The 16,416-nt window shown below is 66.9% G+C and overlaps 2 protein-coding genes across 2 annotated transcripts; one reads left to right on the top strand and one right to left on the bottom strand.

Moving 5' to 3' along the window:
- The first annotated feature begins 779 nt into the window (after positions 1 to 779).
- On the top strand, positions 780 to 8,628 carry APEX1 (apurinic/apyrimidinic endodeoxyribonuclease 1). Its single transcript, XM_075741360.1, has 4 exons — positions 780 to 916; positions 3,093 to 3,250; positions 4,433 to 4,625; positions 8,114 to 8,628. Exons 1-4 carry the CDS (start codon positions 862 to 864, stop codon positions 8,626 to 8,628), a joined length of 921 nt encoding a protein of 306 aa, XP_075597475.1. The 5' UTR covers positions 780 to 861.
- A 2,347-nt stretch (positions 8,629 to 10,975) lies between these two features.
- Positions 10,976 to 15,580, bottom strand: PIP4P1 (phosphatidylinositol-4,5-bisphosphate 4-phosphatase 1). The gene is made up of 7 exons (XM_075741335.1): positions 15,469 to 15,580; positions 14,998 to 15,182; positions 13,915 to 14,021; positions 12,928 to 13,033; positions 11,975 to 12,027; positions 11,787 to 11,877; positions 10,976 to 11,122 (listed from the first exon to the last, which is right to left on the bottom strand). Exons 1-7 carry the CDS (start codon positions 15,557 to 15,559, stop codon positions 10,979 to 10,981), a joined length of 777 nt encoding a protein of 258 aa, XP_075597450.1. The 5' UTR covers positions 15,560 to 15,580; the 3' UTR covers positions 10,976 to 10,978.
- Between the last annotated feature and the right edge of the window lie 836 nt (positions 15,581 to 16,416).

Genomic DNA, 16,416 nt, shown 5'->3' with positions numbered 1-16,416 from the left:
GCTGAGAGTACGGCGGGCGCTGATTGGCTGCGGGGGGAGGGGAGGGAGGGGGAGGGTGAAGCGCGGAAGGGGGGGCGGGCGCTGATTGGCTGCCGCGGGGGAGGGGGGGGGGTAGAGCGCGGCGGGCGCTGATTGGTTCCGGTTCGTGCCCCCGGTTGACGCTGATTGGCTCCGGTTCGGGCACCGGCGGGGGCCGCTTAGGGCCACCACGTGGCTACGGCGGGCGGCGATTGGCGGCGGAACTGCCGGGCCGCCCCTTTGATTGGTCGATTTAAACGCAGCGTGTCGCTGATTGGCTGAGGGGCGGCTGAGGCGCTCCCCGATTGGCCGAACCCTGGCGGAGGAGGGAGGAATGCGGGGGGGGCGGGTTTCCATCGGGGACGCGCTCTGATTGGCTGAGAGCCGCCGAGGGGGCGGGGCCTGCGCTGATGCCTTTCTCCCCCCTACAGGGGCGGAGCCAGAGGCGGAAGGGCGTGGCCTGCAGCGGAAGGGGCGGAGCCTGAGCCCGAGGGGGCGGAGCCAGAACCCAGGAGTGAGGCCTCGACCCGAGGGGGTGGAGCCTGAGCCCGAGGGGGCGTGGCCTGATCCTGAGGGGGCGTGGCCTGATCCTGAGGGGCGTGGCCTCATCCTGAGGGGCGTGGCCTCATCCTGAGGGGCGTGGCCTGGTTCCAGAGGGGGCGTGGCCTGGTCCTCGGGGGGCGGAGCCTGAGCCCGAGGGGGCGTGGCCTGGTCCCGAGGGGGCGTGGCCTGATCCTGAGGGGCGTGGCCTGGTCCCGAGGGGGTGTGGCCTGGTCCCGAGGGGGCGTGGCCTTATCCTGAGGGGGTGTGGCCTGGTTCCAGAGGGGGCGTGGCCTGTGGGCGATGCCGAAGCGCAGTAAGAAGGAGGCGGCCGAGGGCGACGGCGGGGAGGAGACGGGTGAGTTTGCACCAGTATAAACCAGTACGGACCAGTATAAACCAGTACAGACCAGTATAAACCAGTATAAACCAGTACAGAGCAGTGTAGGGGCGGTTAAAGCGGTACAACCCAGTACAGAGCTATCAATGCTTTTCCAGTCTGCTCCCCAGTATGTCCCAGTATCCCCCAGTGCCTCCCAGTGCCGCCAACCCCCTTCCCAGTTCCCTCCCAGTGCCTCCCAGTCCGTACCAGTTCCCTCCCAGTGTTTCACAGTCCCTCCCAATCCTTCCCAGATTCCCTCCCAGTCCCTCCCAGTGCCTCCCAGTCCCCCTGGATTGCCTCCCAGTGCCTCCCAGTTCCCTCCCAGTGCCCTGCGCCCCCCTCCCAGTCCCCCAGATTCCCTCCCAGTGCCTCCCAGTTCCCTTCCAGTGCCTCCCAGTCCCCCCAGATTCCCTCCCAGTGCCACCCACCCCCCTCCCAGTTCCTTCCCCGTCCCTCCCAGTGCCTCCCAGGTCCCTCCCAGTGCCCCCAGCCCCTCTCCCAGTACCCCCAGATTCCCTCCCAGTCCCTCCCAGTCCCCCCAGTTCCCTCCCAGTGCCTCCCAGTTCCTTCCCAGTCCCTCCCAGATTCCCTCGCAGTTCCTTCCCAGTCCCTCCCAGTCCCCCCAGATTCCCTCCCAGTGCCCCCAACCACCCTTCCAGTCCCTCCCAGTTCCCTCCCAGTGCCGTGCACCCGCCTCCCAGTCCCCCCAGATTCCCTCCCAGTGCCTCCCAGTTCCCTCCCAGTGCCTCCCAGTCCCCCCGGATTCCCTCCCAGTTCCCTCCCAGTGCCTCCCAGTTCCCTCCCACTCTCTCCCAGTGCCTCCCAGTTCCATCCCAGTCCCTCCCAGTCCCTCCCAGTGCCCCCAGATTCCCTCCCAGTCCCCCCAGATTCCCTCCCAGTGCCCCCAATCCCCCTGGATTGCCTCCTAATCCCTCCCAGTGCCTCCCAGTTCCTTCCCAGTGCCTCTCAGTCCCCCTGGATTCCCTCCCAGTGCCTCCCAGTGCCCCAGTCCCCCTCCCAGTGCCCCCAGATTCCCTCCCAGTTCCCTCCCAGTGCTCCAGCCCCCCTCTCAGTGCCCCCAGATTCCCTCCCAGTTCCGTCCCAGTCTCTCCCAGTTCTCTCCCAGTGCCCCCAGATTCCCTCCCAGTGTCCCCAGCCCCCCTCCCAGTCCCCCCAGTTCCCTCCCAGTGCCTCCCAGTCCCTCCCAGTGCCCCAGCCCCCCTCTCAGTGCCCCTAGATTCCCTCCCAGTTTCCTCCCAGTCCCTCCCAGTGCCCCCAGCCCCCCTCCCAGTGCCCCCAGATTCCCTCCCAGTGCCCCCAGATTCCCTCCCAGTTCCCTCCCAGTGCCTCCCAGTCCCTCCCAGTCTCCCCAGATTCCCTCCCAGTGCCCCCAGTTCCCTCCCAGTCCCTCCCAGTCCCTCCCAGTCCCCCCAGCACCCCTCTCAGTGCCCCCAGATTCCCTCCCAGTCCCTCCCAGTTCCCTCCCAGTGCCTCCCAGTGCCCCCAGATTCCCTCTCAGTGCCCCTAGATTCCCTCCCAGTTCCCTCCCAGTCCCTCCCAGTGCCCCCAGCCCCCCTCCCAGTGCCCCCAGATTCCCTCCCAGTCCCTCCCAGTCCCCCCAGTTCCCTCCCAGTCCCTCCCAGTCCCTCCCAGTGCCCCCAGCCCCCCTCCCAGTGCCCCCAGATTCCCTCCCAGTTCCCTCCCAGTCCCCCCAGCCCCCCTCCCAGTGCCCCAGCCCCCCTCTCAGTGCCCCCAGATTCCCTCCCAGTCCCCCCAGTTCCCTCCCAGTGCCTCCCAGTGCCCCCAGTCCCCCTCCCAGTCCCTCCCAGTGCCTCCCAGTCTCCCCAGATTCCCTCCCAGTGCCCCCAGATTCCCTCCCAGTCCCTCCCAGTGCCCCCAGATTCCCTCCCAGTGCCCCCAGATTCCCTCCCAGTTCCCTCCCAGTCCCTCCCAGTCCCTCCCAGTGCCTCCCAGTCTCCCCAGATTCCCTCCCAGTCCCTCCCAGTGCCCCCAGATTCCCTCCCAGTCCCTCCCAGTCTCCCCAGATTCCCTCCCAGTCCCTCCCAGTCCCTCCCAGTGCCTCCCAGTCTCCCCAGATTCCCTCCCAGTTCCCTCCCAGTGCCTCCCAGTAAGCGTCCCCCTCCCTGCCCAGGCGGGCGCCCGGCCAAGTGGAGCCGCGGGGAGGGGCCGGCGCTGTACGAGGACCCTCCCGCGCGGGAGGTGACGCCGGGGGGGCAGCGCTTCACCCTCAAGGTGACCTCCTGGAACGTGGACGGGCTGCGGGCCTGGCTGCGCAAGGGGGGGCTGCAGGTACGGGGGGGGGGCTGCAGGTACGGGGGGCGGGGCCAGGGGGAGGGGGCGGGGACGGGGGGCGGGGACAAGGGGAGGGGCGGGGCCAGGGGAGGGGCCAAGGGGAGAGGGGGCGGGGACGGGGGTGGGGCCAGGGGAGGGGGCGGGGCCAGGGGAGGGGGCGGGGCCAGGGGAGGGGGCGGGGACGGGGGTGGGGCCAAGGGGAGGGGCGGGGACAAGGGGAAAGAGGGTGGGGCCAAGGGGAGGGGGCGGGGACAGGGGGAGAGGGGGCGGGGCCAGGGGAGGGGGCGGGGACAAGGGGAGAGGGGGAAGGGGAGGGGGTGGGGCCAAGGGGAGAGGGGACAGGGGAGGGGGCGGGGACATGGGGAGAGGGGGCGGGGCCAAGGGGAGGGGGAGGGGCCAAGGGGAGAGGGGGCGGGGCCGGGGGTGGGGACGGGGAAAGGGGCGGGGCCAGGGGAGGGGGCGGGGACAAGGGGAGGGGATGGGGGAGAGGGGGCGGGGCCAAGGGGAAAGGGGGCGGGGCAAAGGGAGAGGGGGCGGGGCCAGGGGAGGGGCGGGGCCAAGGGGAAAGGGGGCGGGGCCAAGGGGAGAGGGGGCGGGGCCAAGGGAGGGGGCGGGCACAGGGGAGGGGGTGGGGCCAGGAGAGGGGGCGGGGCCGTGGGGAGGGGGTGGGGAAAGGGGAGGGGCCATGGCCAGGGGGCGGGGCCAGGGGGGAGGGGGTGTGGTCAAGGGAGGGGGTGGGGAGAAGGGAGGGGGCAGGGCTGAGGGGAGAGGGAGCGGGGGCGGGGACAAGGGGAGGGGGCGGGGCCAAGAGAGAGGGGGTGTGGTCAAGGGGAGGGGGGTGGGGAGAGAGCAGGCAAGAAAAGGGGCGGGGCTAGGGAGAGGGGGCGTGGCCGAGGGAAAGGGGGTGTGGTCAAGGGGAGAGGGGGCGGGGCTGGGGGAGAGGGGGCGGGGCCAAGAGGGTGAGAGAACACGGGTAGGGAGGGAGGGCTGGAAAAGGGGCGGGGCCAGAAGGACGGGCAGGGTGGGGCGGTGAAGGGGGCGTGGCCTCTGGGTGTGGGCGTGGCCTGGCCGTGGGCGTGGCCTGGCCGTGGGCGTGGCCTCTGGGGGGCGTGGCCTGGCCGTGGGCGTGGCCTGTCTGTGGGCGTGGCCTGGGCGTTCCCTCCCGCCCTTTCTCCTCAGTGGGTGCAGGAAGAGGCCCCGGACGTTCTGTGCCTTCAGGAAACCAAATGCGCGGGGGCGGCCGTACCCCCCGAAATCCGAAATTTGCCCGATTTCCCTCATCAATTTTGGGTTAGCCCCGAAGGACGACCGGGCTACAGCGGGGTGGGGCTACTGGCCCGGCACGAACCGCTCAGCGTCACCTACGGCATCGGTGAGCGACGACGTGTCCCCGTGTCCCACCTCACAGCGCTCCCCCGGGTTGGAGGCCCGCCATCCGCCCCCCCCCCCGCGTCCTAATATCCCTGCCTGCGCCCCAAAATCCGCCCCCCCCCGTGTTTTAAAATCCATCTCTGCGGCGCAAAAATAAACCCCCGCGGGGGAAAGGGCAGGTGGGGATAGAGCGAAATTTAACCCGGTACCCCAAAATCCCTCCGGTGACAGGGTAAAATCTAGTGCCGGGCTCCAAAATTCACCCCGGCGCCCCAAAATGCACCCAGTGACAGCCCAAAATCCACCCTGACACCCCAAAATGCACCCAATGACAGCTCAAAATCCACCCCGACACCCCAAAATGCCCTCAAAGACAGCTTAAAACACCCCGGCACCCCAAAATGCACCCAGTGACAGCCCAAGATCCACCCCGGCACCCCAAAATCCATCCGCTGACAGGTCAAAATCTACTCCCAGGCTCCAAAATCCACCCCGGCACCCCAAAATGCACCCAATGACAGCTCAAAATCCACCCCGACACCCCAAAATGCCCCCAAAGACAGCTCAAAATCCACCCCGGCACCCCAAAATGCACCCAATGACAGCCCAAAATCCACCCCAGCACCCCAAAATCCATCCACTGACAGGTCAAAATCCAGTCCCAGGCCCCAAAATCCAGTCCAGCACCCCAAAACGCACCCAATGACAGCCCAAAATTCACCCCGGCGCCCCGAAATGTACCCAATGACAGCCCAAAATCCACCCTGGCACCCCAAAATCCATCCGCTGACTGGGCAAAATCTAGTCCCAGGCTCCAAAATTCACCCCGGCACCCCAAAATGCACCCAATGACAGCCCAAAATCCACCCCAGCACCCCAAAATGCACCCAATGACAGCCCAAAATCCACCCCGGCGCCCCAAAATGCACCCAATGACAGCCCAAAATCCACCCCGGCGCCCCAAAATGCATCCGCTGACGGGTCAAAATGCACTCCTGGGCCCCAAAATCCACCCCAGCACCCCAAAATGCACCCAATGACAGCTCACAATCCACCCCGGCACCCCAAAATCCATCCACTCACAGCTCAAAATCCGCCTCGGCACCCCAAAATGCACCCCGGCACCCCAAAATGCGTCTACTAACAGCCCAAAATCCACCCTGGCACCCCAAAACGCATCTAATAACAGCCCAAAACCTACCCTGGCACCCCAAAATCCACACCAGAACCCCAAATCCACATCGGGACCCCCAAATCCCCCTTGGGACACCCCAAAATCCACCCCAGGACCCTCCCGATCCCCCCAGCGTCGCACTAAAATCTACCCCAGGACCCCAAAATCCCCTTTGCGACACGTCGAAATCCACGCAAGGCCCCAAAATCCCCCCAATGACACCCCAAAATCCACCCCAGAACCCACAAATCCTCCTTGGGACACCCCAGAATCTATCGGGACCCCCAAATTTTCACCTGTGTGACCCCAAAATCTATACCGGGACCCCCAAATCCTCCTAGCGTCACCCCCAAATCCACCCCAGGACCCCTAAATCCACCCCGGGACCCCCAAATCTTCCCAAAGTCACCCCCAAATCCCCCCTGAGAGCCCCAAATCCCCCCGACGTCACCCCAAAATCAATCTGACAACCCACAAATCCCCCCGCCCCCCCCCCCCCGTGATCCCCAAATTCCCCCCCCAAAACTGGAAACGTTCGCGAACGAACCCCAAAACGGTCTTAAATTCCCTGAAATTCTCCGTCGCGCACCCCAAAATATTCCCCGGGCCCCTCGTTTTTTTTCTCGTTGACGTCCAGTGTCGGTTAGGGGAGCCCAGTCGGTCACTGCTTGCTCCCAGTTGCACCCCAGTTACCCCAGTTCCCCCCAGTTGACTCCTAATTGCCCCAGTTGCCTCCCAGTTGTTGACCCCAGTTGATCCCAGTTATCTCAATTCCCCCCAGTTGACCCCGGTCGACCCCAGTTCCCCCCCAGTTGGCCCCAGTTGACCCGGGTTCCCCCCCCAGTTGACCCGGGTTCCCCCCAGTTGACCCTGAATTGATCCCAGTTGCCCCCCAGTTGCCCCAGTTCCCCGCAGTTGGCCCCCAATTGCCCCAGTTGCCCCCAGTTGACCTCCAATTGACCTCAGTTGAGCTCCGGTTGCCCCCAGTTCCTCCCCAGTTGACCCCAATTGACCCAGTTGCCCTCCAGTTCCCCCCTCAATTGACTCCAGTTGACCCCAGTTGACCCAGTTCCAGTTCCCCCTCAGTTGCCCCAGTTGTTGACCCCCATTGACCCCAGTTCCTCCCCAGTTGACCCCAGTTGACCCAGTTGCTCTCCAGTTCCCCCCAGTTGCCCGAGTTGACTCCCGTTGACCCCAGTTCCCCCCCAGATGACCTCAGTTGACCCCGGTTCCCCCCTAGTTGACCCTCAATTGATCCTGGTTGACCCCAGTTGCCCCAGTTCCCCCCCAGTTGACTCCAGTTGACCCCAGTTCCCCCGCAGTTGACGCCGGTTCCCCTCCAGTTGTCTCCAGTTGGCGCCCGTTGACCCTCAATTGCCCCAGTTCCCCCCAGTTGACCCTCAATTGATCCCAGTTGACCCCAGTTGCCCCCCAGTTGACCCTCAATTGATCCCGCTTGACCCCCGTTGACCCCCGTTCTTTCCCAGTTGCCCTCCAATTCCCCCCCAGTTGACCCCCGTTGACCCCCGTTCCTCCCCAGTTGCACCAGTTGCCCTCCAATTCCCCCCCAGTTGACCCCCATTGACCCCAGTTCCTCCCCAGTTGACTCCAGTTGACCCCGGTTCCCCCCCAGTTGACCCTCGTTGACCCCAGTTCCTCCCCAGTTGACTCCAGTTGACCCCAGTTCCCCCCCAGTTGACCCTGGTTCCCCTCCAGTTGACCCCCGTTGACCCTCAATTGCCCCAGTTCCCCCCAGCTGACCCTCAATTGATCCCAGTTGACCCCAGTTGCCCCCAGTTCCCCCCCAGTTGACCGTCAATTGATCCCGCTTGACCCCCGTTGACCCCCGTTCCTCCCCAGTTGCACCAGTTGCCCTCCAATTCCCCCCCAGTTGACCCCAGTTGACCCCCGTTCCTCCCCAGTTGCACCAGTTGCCCTCCAATTCCCCCCCAGTTGACCCCCGTTGACCCCAGTTCCTCCCCAGTTGACTCCAGTTGACTCCAGTTCCCCCGCAGTTGACCCCGGTTCCCCCCCAGTTGCCCCCCATTGACCCCAGTTCCTCCCCAGTTGACTCCAGTTGACCCCAGTTCCCCCCCAGTTGACCCCGGTTCCCCTCCAGTTGACCCCCGTTGACCCTCAATTGCCCCAGTTCCCCCCAGTTGACCCTCAATTGATCCCAGTTGCCCCCAGTTGCCCCCACTTCCCCCCCCAGTTGCTCCCAGTTCCCCCCCCCCCCCCCCAGTTCCCTCCCCAGTTGCCCCAGTTCCCCGCGCCGCCCCCCCCCCCCCCCCTCCTCAACGCCCCTTTTCCCGCAGGCGAGGAGGAGCACGACCGCGAAGGCCGGGTGGTGACGGCCGAATTCCCCGCCCTTTTCGTCGTCGCCGCCTACGTCCCCAACGCCGGGCGGGGATTGGTCCGTTTGGAATACCGTCAGCGTTGGGACGCGGCTTTCCGCTCTTACCTCGCTCGTTTAGACGCCCAAAAACCCGTGGCGCTTTGCGGCGACCTCAACGTCGCTCACGCCGAAATCGATCTGCGGCATCCCCGAGCCAACCGCCGCTCGGCCGGTTTTACCGCCGAAGAACGGGAAGGTTTCGGGGCGTTGCTGGAAGCCGGTTTTCTCGATTCGTTCCGCCATCTTTACCCCGGCGTTCCTCACGCTTACACTTTCTGGACTTATTTGGGAGGCGCCCGCGATCGGAACGTCGGTTGGCGCCTGGATTATTTCGTCATCTCGCGGCGTTTGGAAGGAGCTCTCTGCGACAGCAAGATCCGGTCCCGCGTTTTGGGCAGCGACCACTGTCCCATCACCCTCTACCTCGCCCTGTAGCCGCCTCCGCCGCGCCCCCCCCCCGGAAGTTCGCCCCCGCGGCGCGGCCTCGCGCTCTTTTTCCGCCCGCGGGCCCCGCGGCGCCTGCCCGCTCGCGCAGACGCCCCGAGCGCCTCAAAATTGCTTTTAGGTGACGTCGTCGCGGTCTAATACGACACCGCGACGGTCCCGGCGACCTCCGCTCGGCCGTAAATCTATCCCCTTCGCCCCGAAAGCGGATTGACGCGACGTCATCGTGAGCCGCGTCGGGAGGCGCGATGATCCCGTCGACCTCGCCTTGGCCGTAAATCTGCTCTAAAAACCCGTAAATGGGGTTGGGGTGATGAAATCACGGTCACCGGGGCGTCGCGACGATCCCGTCGACCTCTGCTTGGCCCTAAGTCTGCCCTCGGTGCCCCAAAATTGGCTTTAGGTGATGTCGTCGCGGTCCGTACGACGTGGCGATGGTCCCGTCGATGTCTGGTTACCCCTCAATCCGCTCTGAACGCCCATAAATTAGGGTTAGGTGACGTCATCAGGGCCAGCGTGGCGTCGCCATGATCTCATCCACCTCCCCTCGGCCGTAAATCTACTCTAAACCGCCCCCAAGTCAGGTTTCTGTGATGTCGCCACCGGCCGCGTGGCGTCGCGATGCTCCCCAGCAACCTCCGCTTGGCCGTAAATCCGCTTTAAACGCCCCGAAGTCGGGGGCTTGTGATGTCATCGCGGGCAACACGCGGCGCCGTCAGGTCGCGGTGACGTCATCGCGCTCCTATACGTGATCCTGCTGGCCCCATCCCCCTCCGCTTGACCCTATAGACCTATATTCCCCGCCCCCTACCCCCTTCCTATAGGCCCCCGCAGGCATCTATAGGCGCTTAGCCCCGCCTCCTCGGGGGTCACCCGCCAGCTCCGCCCCGGCCCTATAGCCGCCGTAGGGTCGCTCCTCCTATAGGCCTGGAAAATCTATAGGTGGCCCCCCCTGGGAGGGGCCCCACGAACCTTCCTATGGGGCACCTACGGCCCCCGACCCCCCTATAGATCCCCCCCCCCGACCTATAGAGCGCCGTAGAGACCCCCTCAACCCCTATAGGTGCTCCTCAACCCCTATAGACCCTCCTGATCCCTATACATCTCTCTTGACCCCTATACATCCCGCTCGACCCCTATAGATCCTCCTTGAGCCCTATAGATCCCCCTCGGCCCCTATAGATCCTCCTGTCCCCTAGAGCTCTCCCTGACCCCTATACATTCCCAACCCTTGTGGATTCCCCTGACCCCTATACATTGTCTTTGACCCGTATAAATCTGCCTAACACCTATAGATTCCCCCTTGGCTCTTATAGATCTTCCTGTTCCCTATACATTTCCCTGATCCCTATACATTGTCTTTGACCCGTATAGATCTGCCTAACACTTATAGATCTCTCCTTGGCTCCTATAGATCTTCCTGACCCCTATACATCTCCCTGACCCCCTATACATTCCCTTTGACCCCTATAGATCTCCTTGACCCCTATGGATCCCCCTTGGCCCCTAGCGATCCTCCTGTCCCCTATAGATCCCCTATATATTCCCAACCCCTATACATTCCCCTGACTCCTATAGATCCCCCCCCGACCCCTATACATTCCCCCCGCCCCTTACGCCTCCCTGTCGGTTTTACAGCTCCCTCCCGCCCCTATAGGATCTATAGGTGCCCCCCCACCCCCCCCATACATCCTCCCGCCCCCTATAGCCCCCATAGGGCCCGGCCCAACCCTCAGGGATGCCCCTCTCCCCCCTCCCCCCCCTTATATATTTTTTTAAACCCCCCCCCCGGGGGAAGAGCGAATAAAAAACCTCGTTGTTGAACCGCCCGGGCTTGGGGGCGGGGCTTTAATGGCGGGCTTGGCCCCGCCCCCTCTGGACCATTTATGGGTAGGGAGGGGGCGGAGCCGGGATTTAAATAGAGCGGGGGGGCGGGGCTTATGTACAGCAGCTGGGAGGACGGGGCCAAGTGCATGCTGGGAGAGGGGAAGGCGGGGAGGGGAGGTCACCTAAAAGGAGGGTGACTCCTAAGATGGCCGCCACCTCTGTGGGGCAGTCCCAAGATGGCCGCCGGGCCGGAAATAATGGGGTAATTGCTCCAAGATGGCCGCCGGGCCGGAAATGAGCTGATCCAAGATGGCCGCCGGGCCGGAAATGAGCTGATCCAAGATGGCCACCGGGCTGGAAATGAGCTGATCCAAGATGGCCACCGGGCCGGAAATGAGCTGATCCAAAATGGCCGCCAGGCCGGAAATGAGCTGATCCAAGATGGCCGCCGGGCCGAAAAATGGGCTGATTGATCCAAGATGGCCGCCAGCCCGCAGCTTCCGGTGGGCGTGGCTCAGGCGCGGGGGGGGAGGGGCTGACTGACGCGCACGCAGCCCCAATAGGCCGCTCGCAACAGACACGCCCCCGCCCCCGCCCCCAGCACCGCCCACCCCGCGTGCAGCGACCGGAACCGCCGCGCCGCCCCCCACGTGCACACCTGGGGGGGGGGGGGGGGAAGGGGGCGGGGTCACGGCAGGCCACGCCCCCTCCAAAAAAAGCCCCGCCCACTAAAAAGCCCCCACCCCCGAAGCCCGCACCCCTCCAAGCCCCGCCCCCGAACTCCACGCCCCCTCCAAGCCCCGCCCACTAAACCCCACCCCCTCAAGCCACGCCCCCTCCAAGCCCCGCCCCCTCCAAGCCCCGCCCCTCGGCACCTTAGAGCTCTCCCCTCAAGCCACGCCCCCTCCAAGCCCCGCCCCCGAAGCCCACGCCCCTTCAAGCCCCGCCCACTAACCCCCACCCCCTCAAGCCCCGCCCCCTCCAAGCCCAGCCCCCATTGGTGGCAGCCCCCCCTCAAGCCCCGCCCCCTCCAAGCTCCTCTTGAAAGCCACGCCCACCCCTCCAAGCCACGCCCCCTCCAAAAAGCCCCGCCCCCTCCAAGCCCCGCCCCTCGGCGCCTTAGAGCTCTCCCCTCAAGCCACGCCCCCTCTCAAGCCCCGCCCCTAAGCCCCCACCCCTCCAAGCCCCTCCCCCTCCAAGCCCCGCCCCCTCCAACCTCCTCTCCAGAAAGCCACGCCCCCTCCAAGCCCCGCCCACCCCCTCCAAGCCCCGCCCACCCCCCGAAGCCCCGCCCACACCCCCCCGAAGCCCCGCCCCCTCACCGCCAGCCCCGCGGCTGCCCCGGCCATCAGCAGCGCCAGCAGGAGGCAGCAGAGGCAGCGTCGCCGTGGAAACCGCCGGCCAATGGCGGACCTGGGGGTGGGGTGGGTGGGCGGAGTCAGGGGAAGAGGGCGTGGCCAAAGAGGGCGGGGCGGGGCGGAGGCCACGCCCCCTTAAAGGGGCCACTTACACCTTGCGGCAGTGGGGGCAGCGGGCCAGGGTCCGGTCGGTGAGCTCCGCCCACTGCGGGGGAAAGGGGGCGGGGTTACGGGGAGCCATGTAAAGGGGGCGGGACCCACATCGAGGGGGCAGGGACCCACATCGAGGGGGCAGGGAGCCAAAAAAAGGGGGCAGGGAGCCAAAAAAAGGGGACGGGGACCCACATCTGGGGGGCAGGGAGCCACATCTGGGGGGCAGGGAGCCATCTAAAGGGGGTGGGACCCACATCTATGGGGCGGGGACCCACATTTAGGGGGCGAAATCCACATCAAGGGGGCGGGGACCCATCTAAAGGGGGCGGGGACCCACATCTATGGGGCGGGGAGCCATGTAAAGGGGGCAGGACCCACATCTAGGGGGCAGGGACCCACATCGAGGGGGCGGGGAGCCAAAAAAAGGGGGCGGGGAGCCAAAAAAAGGGGGCGGGGAGCCAAAAAAAGGGGGTGGGACCCACATCTATGGGGCGGGGACCCACATTTAGGGGGCGAAATCCACATCAAGGGGGCGGGGACCCATCTAAAGTGGGCGGGACCCACATCTATGGGGCGGGGACCCACATTTAGGGGGCAAAATCCACATCAAGGGGGCAGGGACACATCTAAAGGGGGCAGGACCCACATCTATGGGGCAGGGAGCCATGTAAAGGGAACGGGACCCACATCTATGGGGCAGGGACCCACATTTAGGGGGCAAATTTCACACCTAGGGGGTGGGGACCCATCTAAAGGGGGCGGGACCCACATCTATGGGGCAGGGAGCCATGTAAAGTGGGCGGGACCCACATTTAGGGGGCGAAATCCACACCTAGGGGGCAGGGACCCATGTAAAGGGGGTGGGACCCACATCTATGGGGCGGGACCCACATCTATGGGGCAGGACCCACATCTATGGGGCAGGGACCCACACGTGGGGGGCGTGGCTTACCAGGAAGGGGCCCCCGCAGTGTCCACAGGCCACGCGGACGCCCCCGGGGGGGGGGTCGGGGCTGGGAGCCCCCGCCTGGACGGGGCCCAGGTTGATGATGCGCTTACTGGGAGGGAACTGGGTTATACTGGGAAGGAACTGGGTTATACTGGGAGGGAACTGGGTTATACTGGGAGGGAACTGGGTTATACTGGGAGGGAACTGGGTTACGCTGGGAGGGAACTGGGTTATACTGGGAGGGAACTGGGTTATACTGGGAGGGAACTGGGTTACGCTGGGAATGGGGGGGGGGAGGGGGTCGCCAAGGGACGTGGGGCCCCTCCTCCTTTCTGCAACCACCCTCCCCAGTGCTCCCAGTACAGCCCAGCGCCGTCCCAGTACGGCCCAGTGCCCCGCGATCCCCTCCCAGTCCATCCCAGTATATCCCTCCCAGTATATCCCAGTCTCTCCCAGTGCCCCCCGGCCCCCTCCCAGCGCCCCCAAACCCCCTCCCAGTCCCTCCCAGTATATCCCAGTCTCCCCCTAATCCCTCCCAGTATACTCTAGCACCCTCCCAGTGCCCCCAAACCCCCTCCCAGTGCCTCCCAGTATACCCCAGTCCCCCCAAACCCCCTCCCAGTCCCCCCAAACCCCCTCCCAGTCCCTCCCAGTATACCCCAGTCCCCCCAAACCCCCTCCCAGTCCCTCCCAGTATACCCCAGTCCCCCCAAAGCCCCTCCCAGTCCCCCCAAACCCCCTCCCAGTCCCTCCCAGTCCCCCCCCAGTGCCCCCAAACCCCCTCCCAGTCCCTCCCAGTATCCCCCAGTCCCCCCAAACCCCCTCCCAGTCCCTCCCAGTCCCTCCCAGTATCCCCCAGTCCCCCCAAACCCCCTCCCAGTCCCTCCCAGTCCCTCCCAGTCCCCCCCCAGCGTCCCCAAACCCCCTCCCAGTCCCTCCCAGTATCCCCCAGTCCCCCCAAAGCCCCCTCCCAGTCCCTCCCAGTCTGACCAGTAAGGCCGGGGGCAGGCGATGCGCTGGGAGGAGGCCTTGCAGACCAGCAGGCAGTTACAGGGGCACCGCACGTATTTCTTCCCGCCCGGCGCCGTGCGGATGGGCTGGGGGGGGGGGGCGGGACCTCAAGCCACGCCCCCTTAGGCCACGCCCCTTCAAGCCACGCCCCCTTCAAAGCCACACCCCCCAATCCCCGGGTGTCCCCTCTGGAAGCTCCGCCCCCCCGTTTTAGGCCACGCCCCCCTCAGGCCACACCCCCCTCGGGGCCCTACACACCCCCTGCCATACGCTCCGCCCCCTTTAGGCCCCGCCCCTGCCCCGAAGCCCCGCCCCCTTTAGGCCCCGCCCCCTTCAAGCCCCGCCCCCACCGCAGACCCCCTGGAGGCCCCGCCCCCTTTAGGCCCCGCCCCTGAGGCCCCGCCCCCTTTAGGTCCCTCCCCTCAAAGCCCCGCCCCCTGTAGGCCCTGCCCCTTCAGGCCCCGCCCACTTTAGGCCCCGCCCCTCACCACAGCCCACTCGAGGCCCCGCCCCCTTTAGGCTCCGCCCCCTGTAGCCCCCTTTAGGCTCTGCCCCTGATGCCCCGCCCCCTTTAGGCCCCGCCCCTTCAGGCCCCGCCCCTCACCGCAGCCCCCTTCAGGCCCCGCCCCCTGGAGGCCCCGCCCCCTTTAGGTCCCGCCCCTCCAGGCCCCGCCCCTCACCGCAGACCCCCTTTAGGCCCCGCCCCCTGAGGCCCCGCCCCCTTTAGGCCCCGCCCCTCACCGCAGCCCCTTTAGGCCCCGCCCCCTTTAGACCCCGCCCCCTGTAGGCCCCGCCCCTCACCGCAGACCCCCTGGAGGCCCCGCCCCCTTTAGACCCCGCCTCCTTTAGGCCCCGCCCCTTCAGGCCCCGCCCCTTCAGGCCCCGCCCCTCACCGCAGACCCCCTGTAGGCCCCGCCCCCTTCAGGCCCCGCCCCCTTCAGGCCCCGCCCCTCACCACAGACCCCCTTCAGGCCCCGCCCCCTTTAGACTCCGCCCCCTTTAGGCCCCGCCCCTCACCGTGGCCCCCTGAGGCCCCGCCCCCTCCAGGCCCCGCCCCCTCACCGTGGCCTCCCCGCAGCCCCCGCACTTCACCACGTGCTGGTGGGTTTTCCCCTCCACGCTGATTGGCCGCTGGCACACGCGGCACGTGACCGCCGGCCCCGCCCCACCTTCCGGGCTACCCAATGGGGAGTAAGGGGGAGGGGCTTCTCCCGGAAGTACAGCCGGTGGCCCCGCCCCCACCGCGCCTGGAGGGGGTGGGATTAAACGGCGCCGTGGCCACGCCCCCTCAGAGCCCTTTAGCCCCGCCCCTCCCGGCCACACCCACTTCCCCCCACCAGCCCGTCAGGCCACGCCCCTTCCCCGAAGCCCCGCCCCCCTTTCCCCCTCAAGGCCACGCCCCCTTGTCCCCCCCAAGGCCCCGCCCACCGCCTCGCCAGGCCCCGCCTCCCCTTCCCCTCTCCCCCCCGGAAGCCACGCCCCCTCCCGTTTAAGCCACGCCCCCCCCGCCCCGTTAGGCCCCGCCTCACTCACCCCCGGCCGCGGTTCCTCCGGGGCCTCCCCCCACCCCGGGGCCAGGCCCCGCCTCGGCCGGTAGCAGCGGCGATCGCTCCCCGTCCGCCATGACACCGCCCTGACCACGCCCCGCCCCTCGGCCGCCCATTGGCCCCGCCGGCCTCACGTGACCCACCCACCCGCCCCCCCCCCCCCACCGCTCCCCGTTGCCTTCCGCGCCGAGCGCTCCGATTGGCCCGCGCTCCTCACGTGACGCCAGCGCCGTTGCCGGGAGACCGCCTTTTCCTCCCCGCCCATTGGCCCGCCCGCCTCACGTGACCGCTCTCCCCCCCCCCCTCCGCCCGCCTCCTTCCCCACCTCAGCGCCGTTGCCTCGGCAACCGCCTCGCCTCCCTCTCCCCGCTCTCCCATTGGCCCGCTCCCCTTTCACGTGACACACCCCTCCACACACACCGTTGCCAGGCGACCCGCCTTGCTCTCTCACTTCCTCTTTTCCCTCGCCCTCCCATTGGCCGGCGCCCCTCACGTGACTTCCCGCCACCCCCCCACCACCCCCCCTCCCGTTACCCAGCAACCCAAAGCCCCTCCCTCCCTCCCCCATTGGCTTCCCCGTTACCTTAGTTACGAGGCGCGGGGCTGCCGATTGGTGGAAAACCCTCAGGCGGGAGGGGGCGGGGCCGACGCCGTGACGTCACAAGGAGACGCCTTTATAAGCGGCGGCGCCGGGGTGGGGGGGGGGAGTGGCCCGGTCGGCGGCGACATGGACTGTAGGTGGGTGGGGGGGGGGGGGGTCAAGGTCCCTGCCCTGAGGGCACCCATGGGTGCTGGGTGAGGTTGGGGTGACCCCTGACCTCCCGCGGGGGCTGATGGGGGCGTCTGTGGGTGCTGGGTGCCCCTATGGGTGCTGGGTGAGCCCGTGGGTGCCGTAGGGTGCCCCTATGGGTGCTGGGTGCCCCTTTGGGTGCTG

The sequence above is a fragment of the Balearica regulorum genome, unplaced genomic scaffold, assembly GCF_011004875.1.
Source record: "Balearica regulorum gibbericeps isolate bBalReg1 unplaced genomic scaffold, bBalReg1.pri S35, whole genome shotgun sequence".
NCBI classification, from domain to species: domain Eukaryota; kingdom Metazoa; phylum Chordata; class Aves; order Gruiformes; family Gruidae; genus Balearica; species Balearica regulorum.
Note: the sequence above shows the minus strand (reverse complement) of the source record. Positions and strands in the feature narration are given on the sequence as shown.

Bases quoted from the DNA above. Each gene is read 5' to 3' on its own strand.
- APEX1 (XM_075741360.1), top strand. From the start codon at position 862: ATGCCGAAGCGCAGTAAGAAGGAGGCGGCCGAGGGCGACGGCGGGGAG. The intron at 917-3,092 runs GTGAGTTTGCAC...CTCCCTGCCCAG, and splicing joins CGACGGCGGGGAGGAGACGG to GCGGGCGCCCGGCCAAGTGG. The intron at 3,251-4,432 runs GTACGGGGGGGG...CTTTCTCCTCAG, and splicing joins TGCGCAAGGGGGGGCTGCAG to TGGGTGCAGGAAGAGGCCCC.
- PIP4P1 (XM_075741335.1), bottom strand. From the start codon at position 15,559: ATGGCGGACGGGGAGCGATCGCCGCTGCTACCGGCCGAGGCGGGGCCT. The intron at 12,028-12,927 runs GTAAGCCACGCC...TTTCCCCCGCAG, and splicing joins ACTGCGGGGGCCCCTTCCTG to TGGGCGGAGCTCACCGACCG. The intron at 11,123-11,786 runs GTGAGGGGGCGG...CCCCCCCCCCAG, and splicing joins GGGCAGCCGCGGGGCTGGCG to GTGTGCACGTGGGGGGCGGC.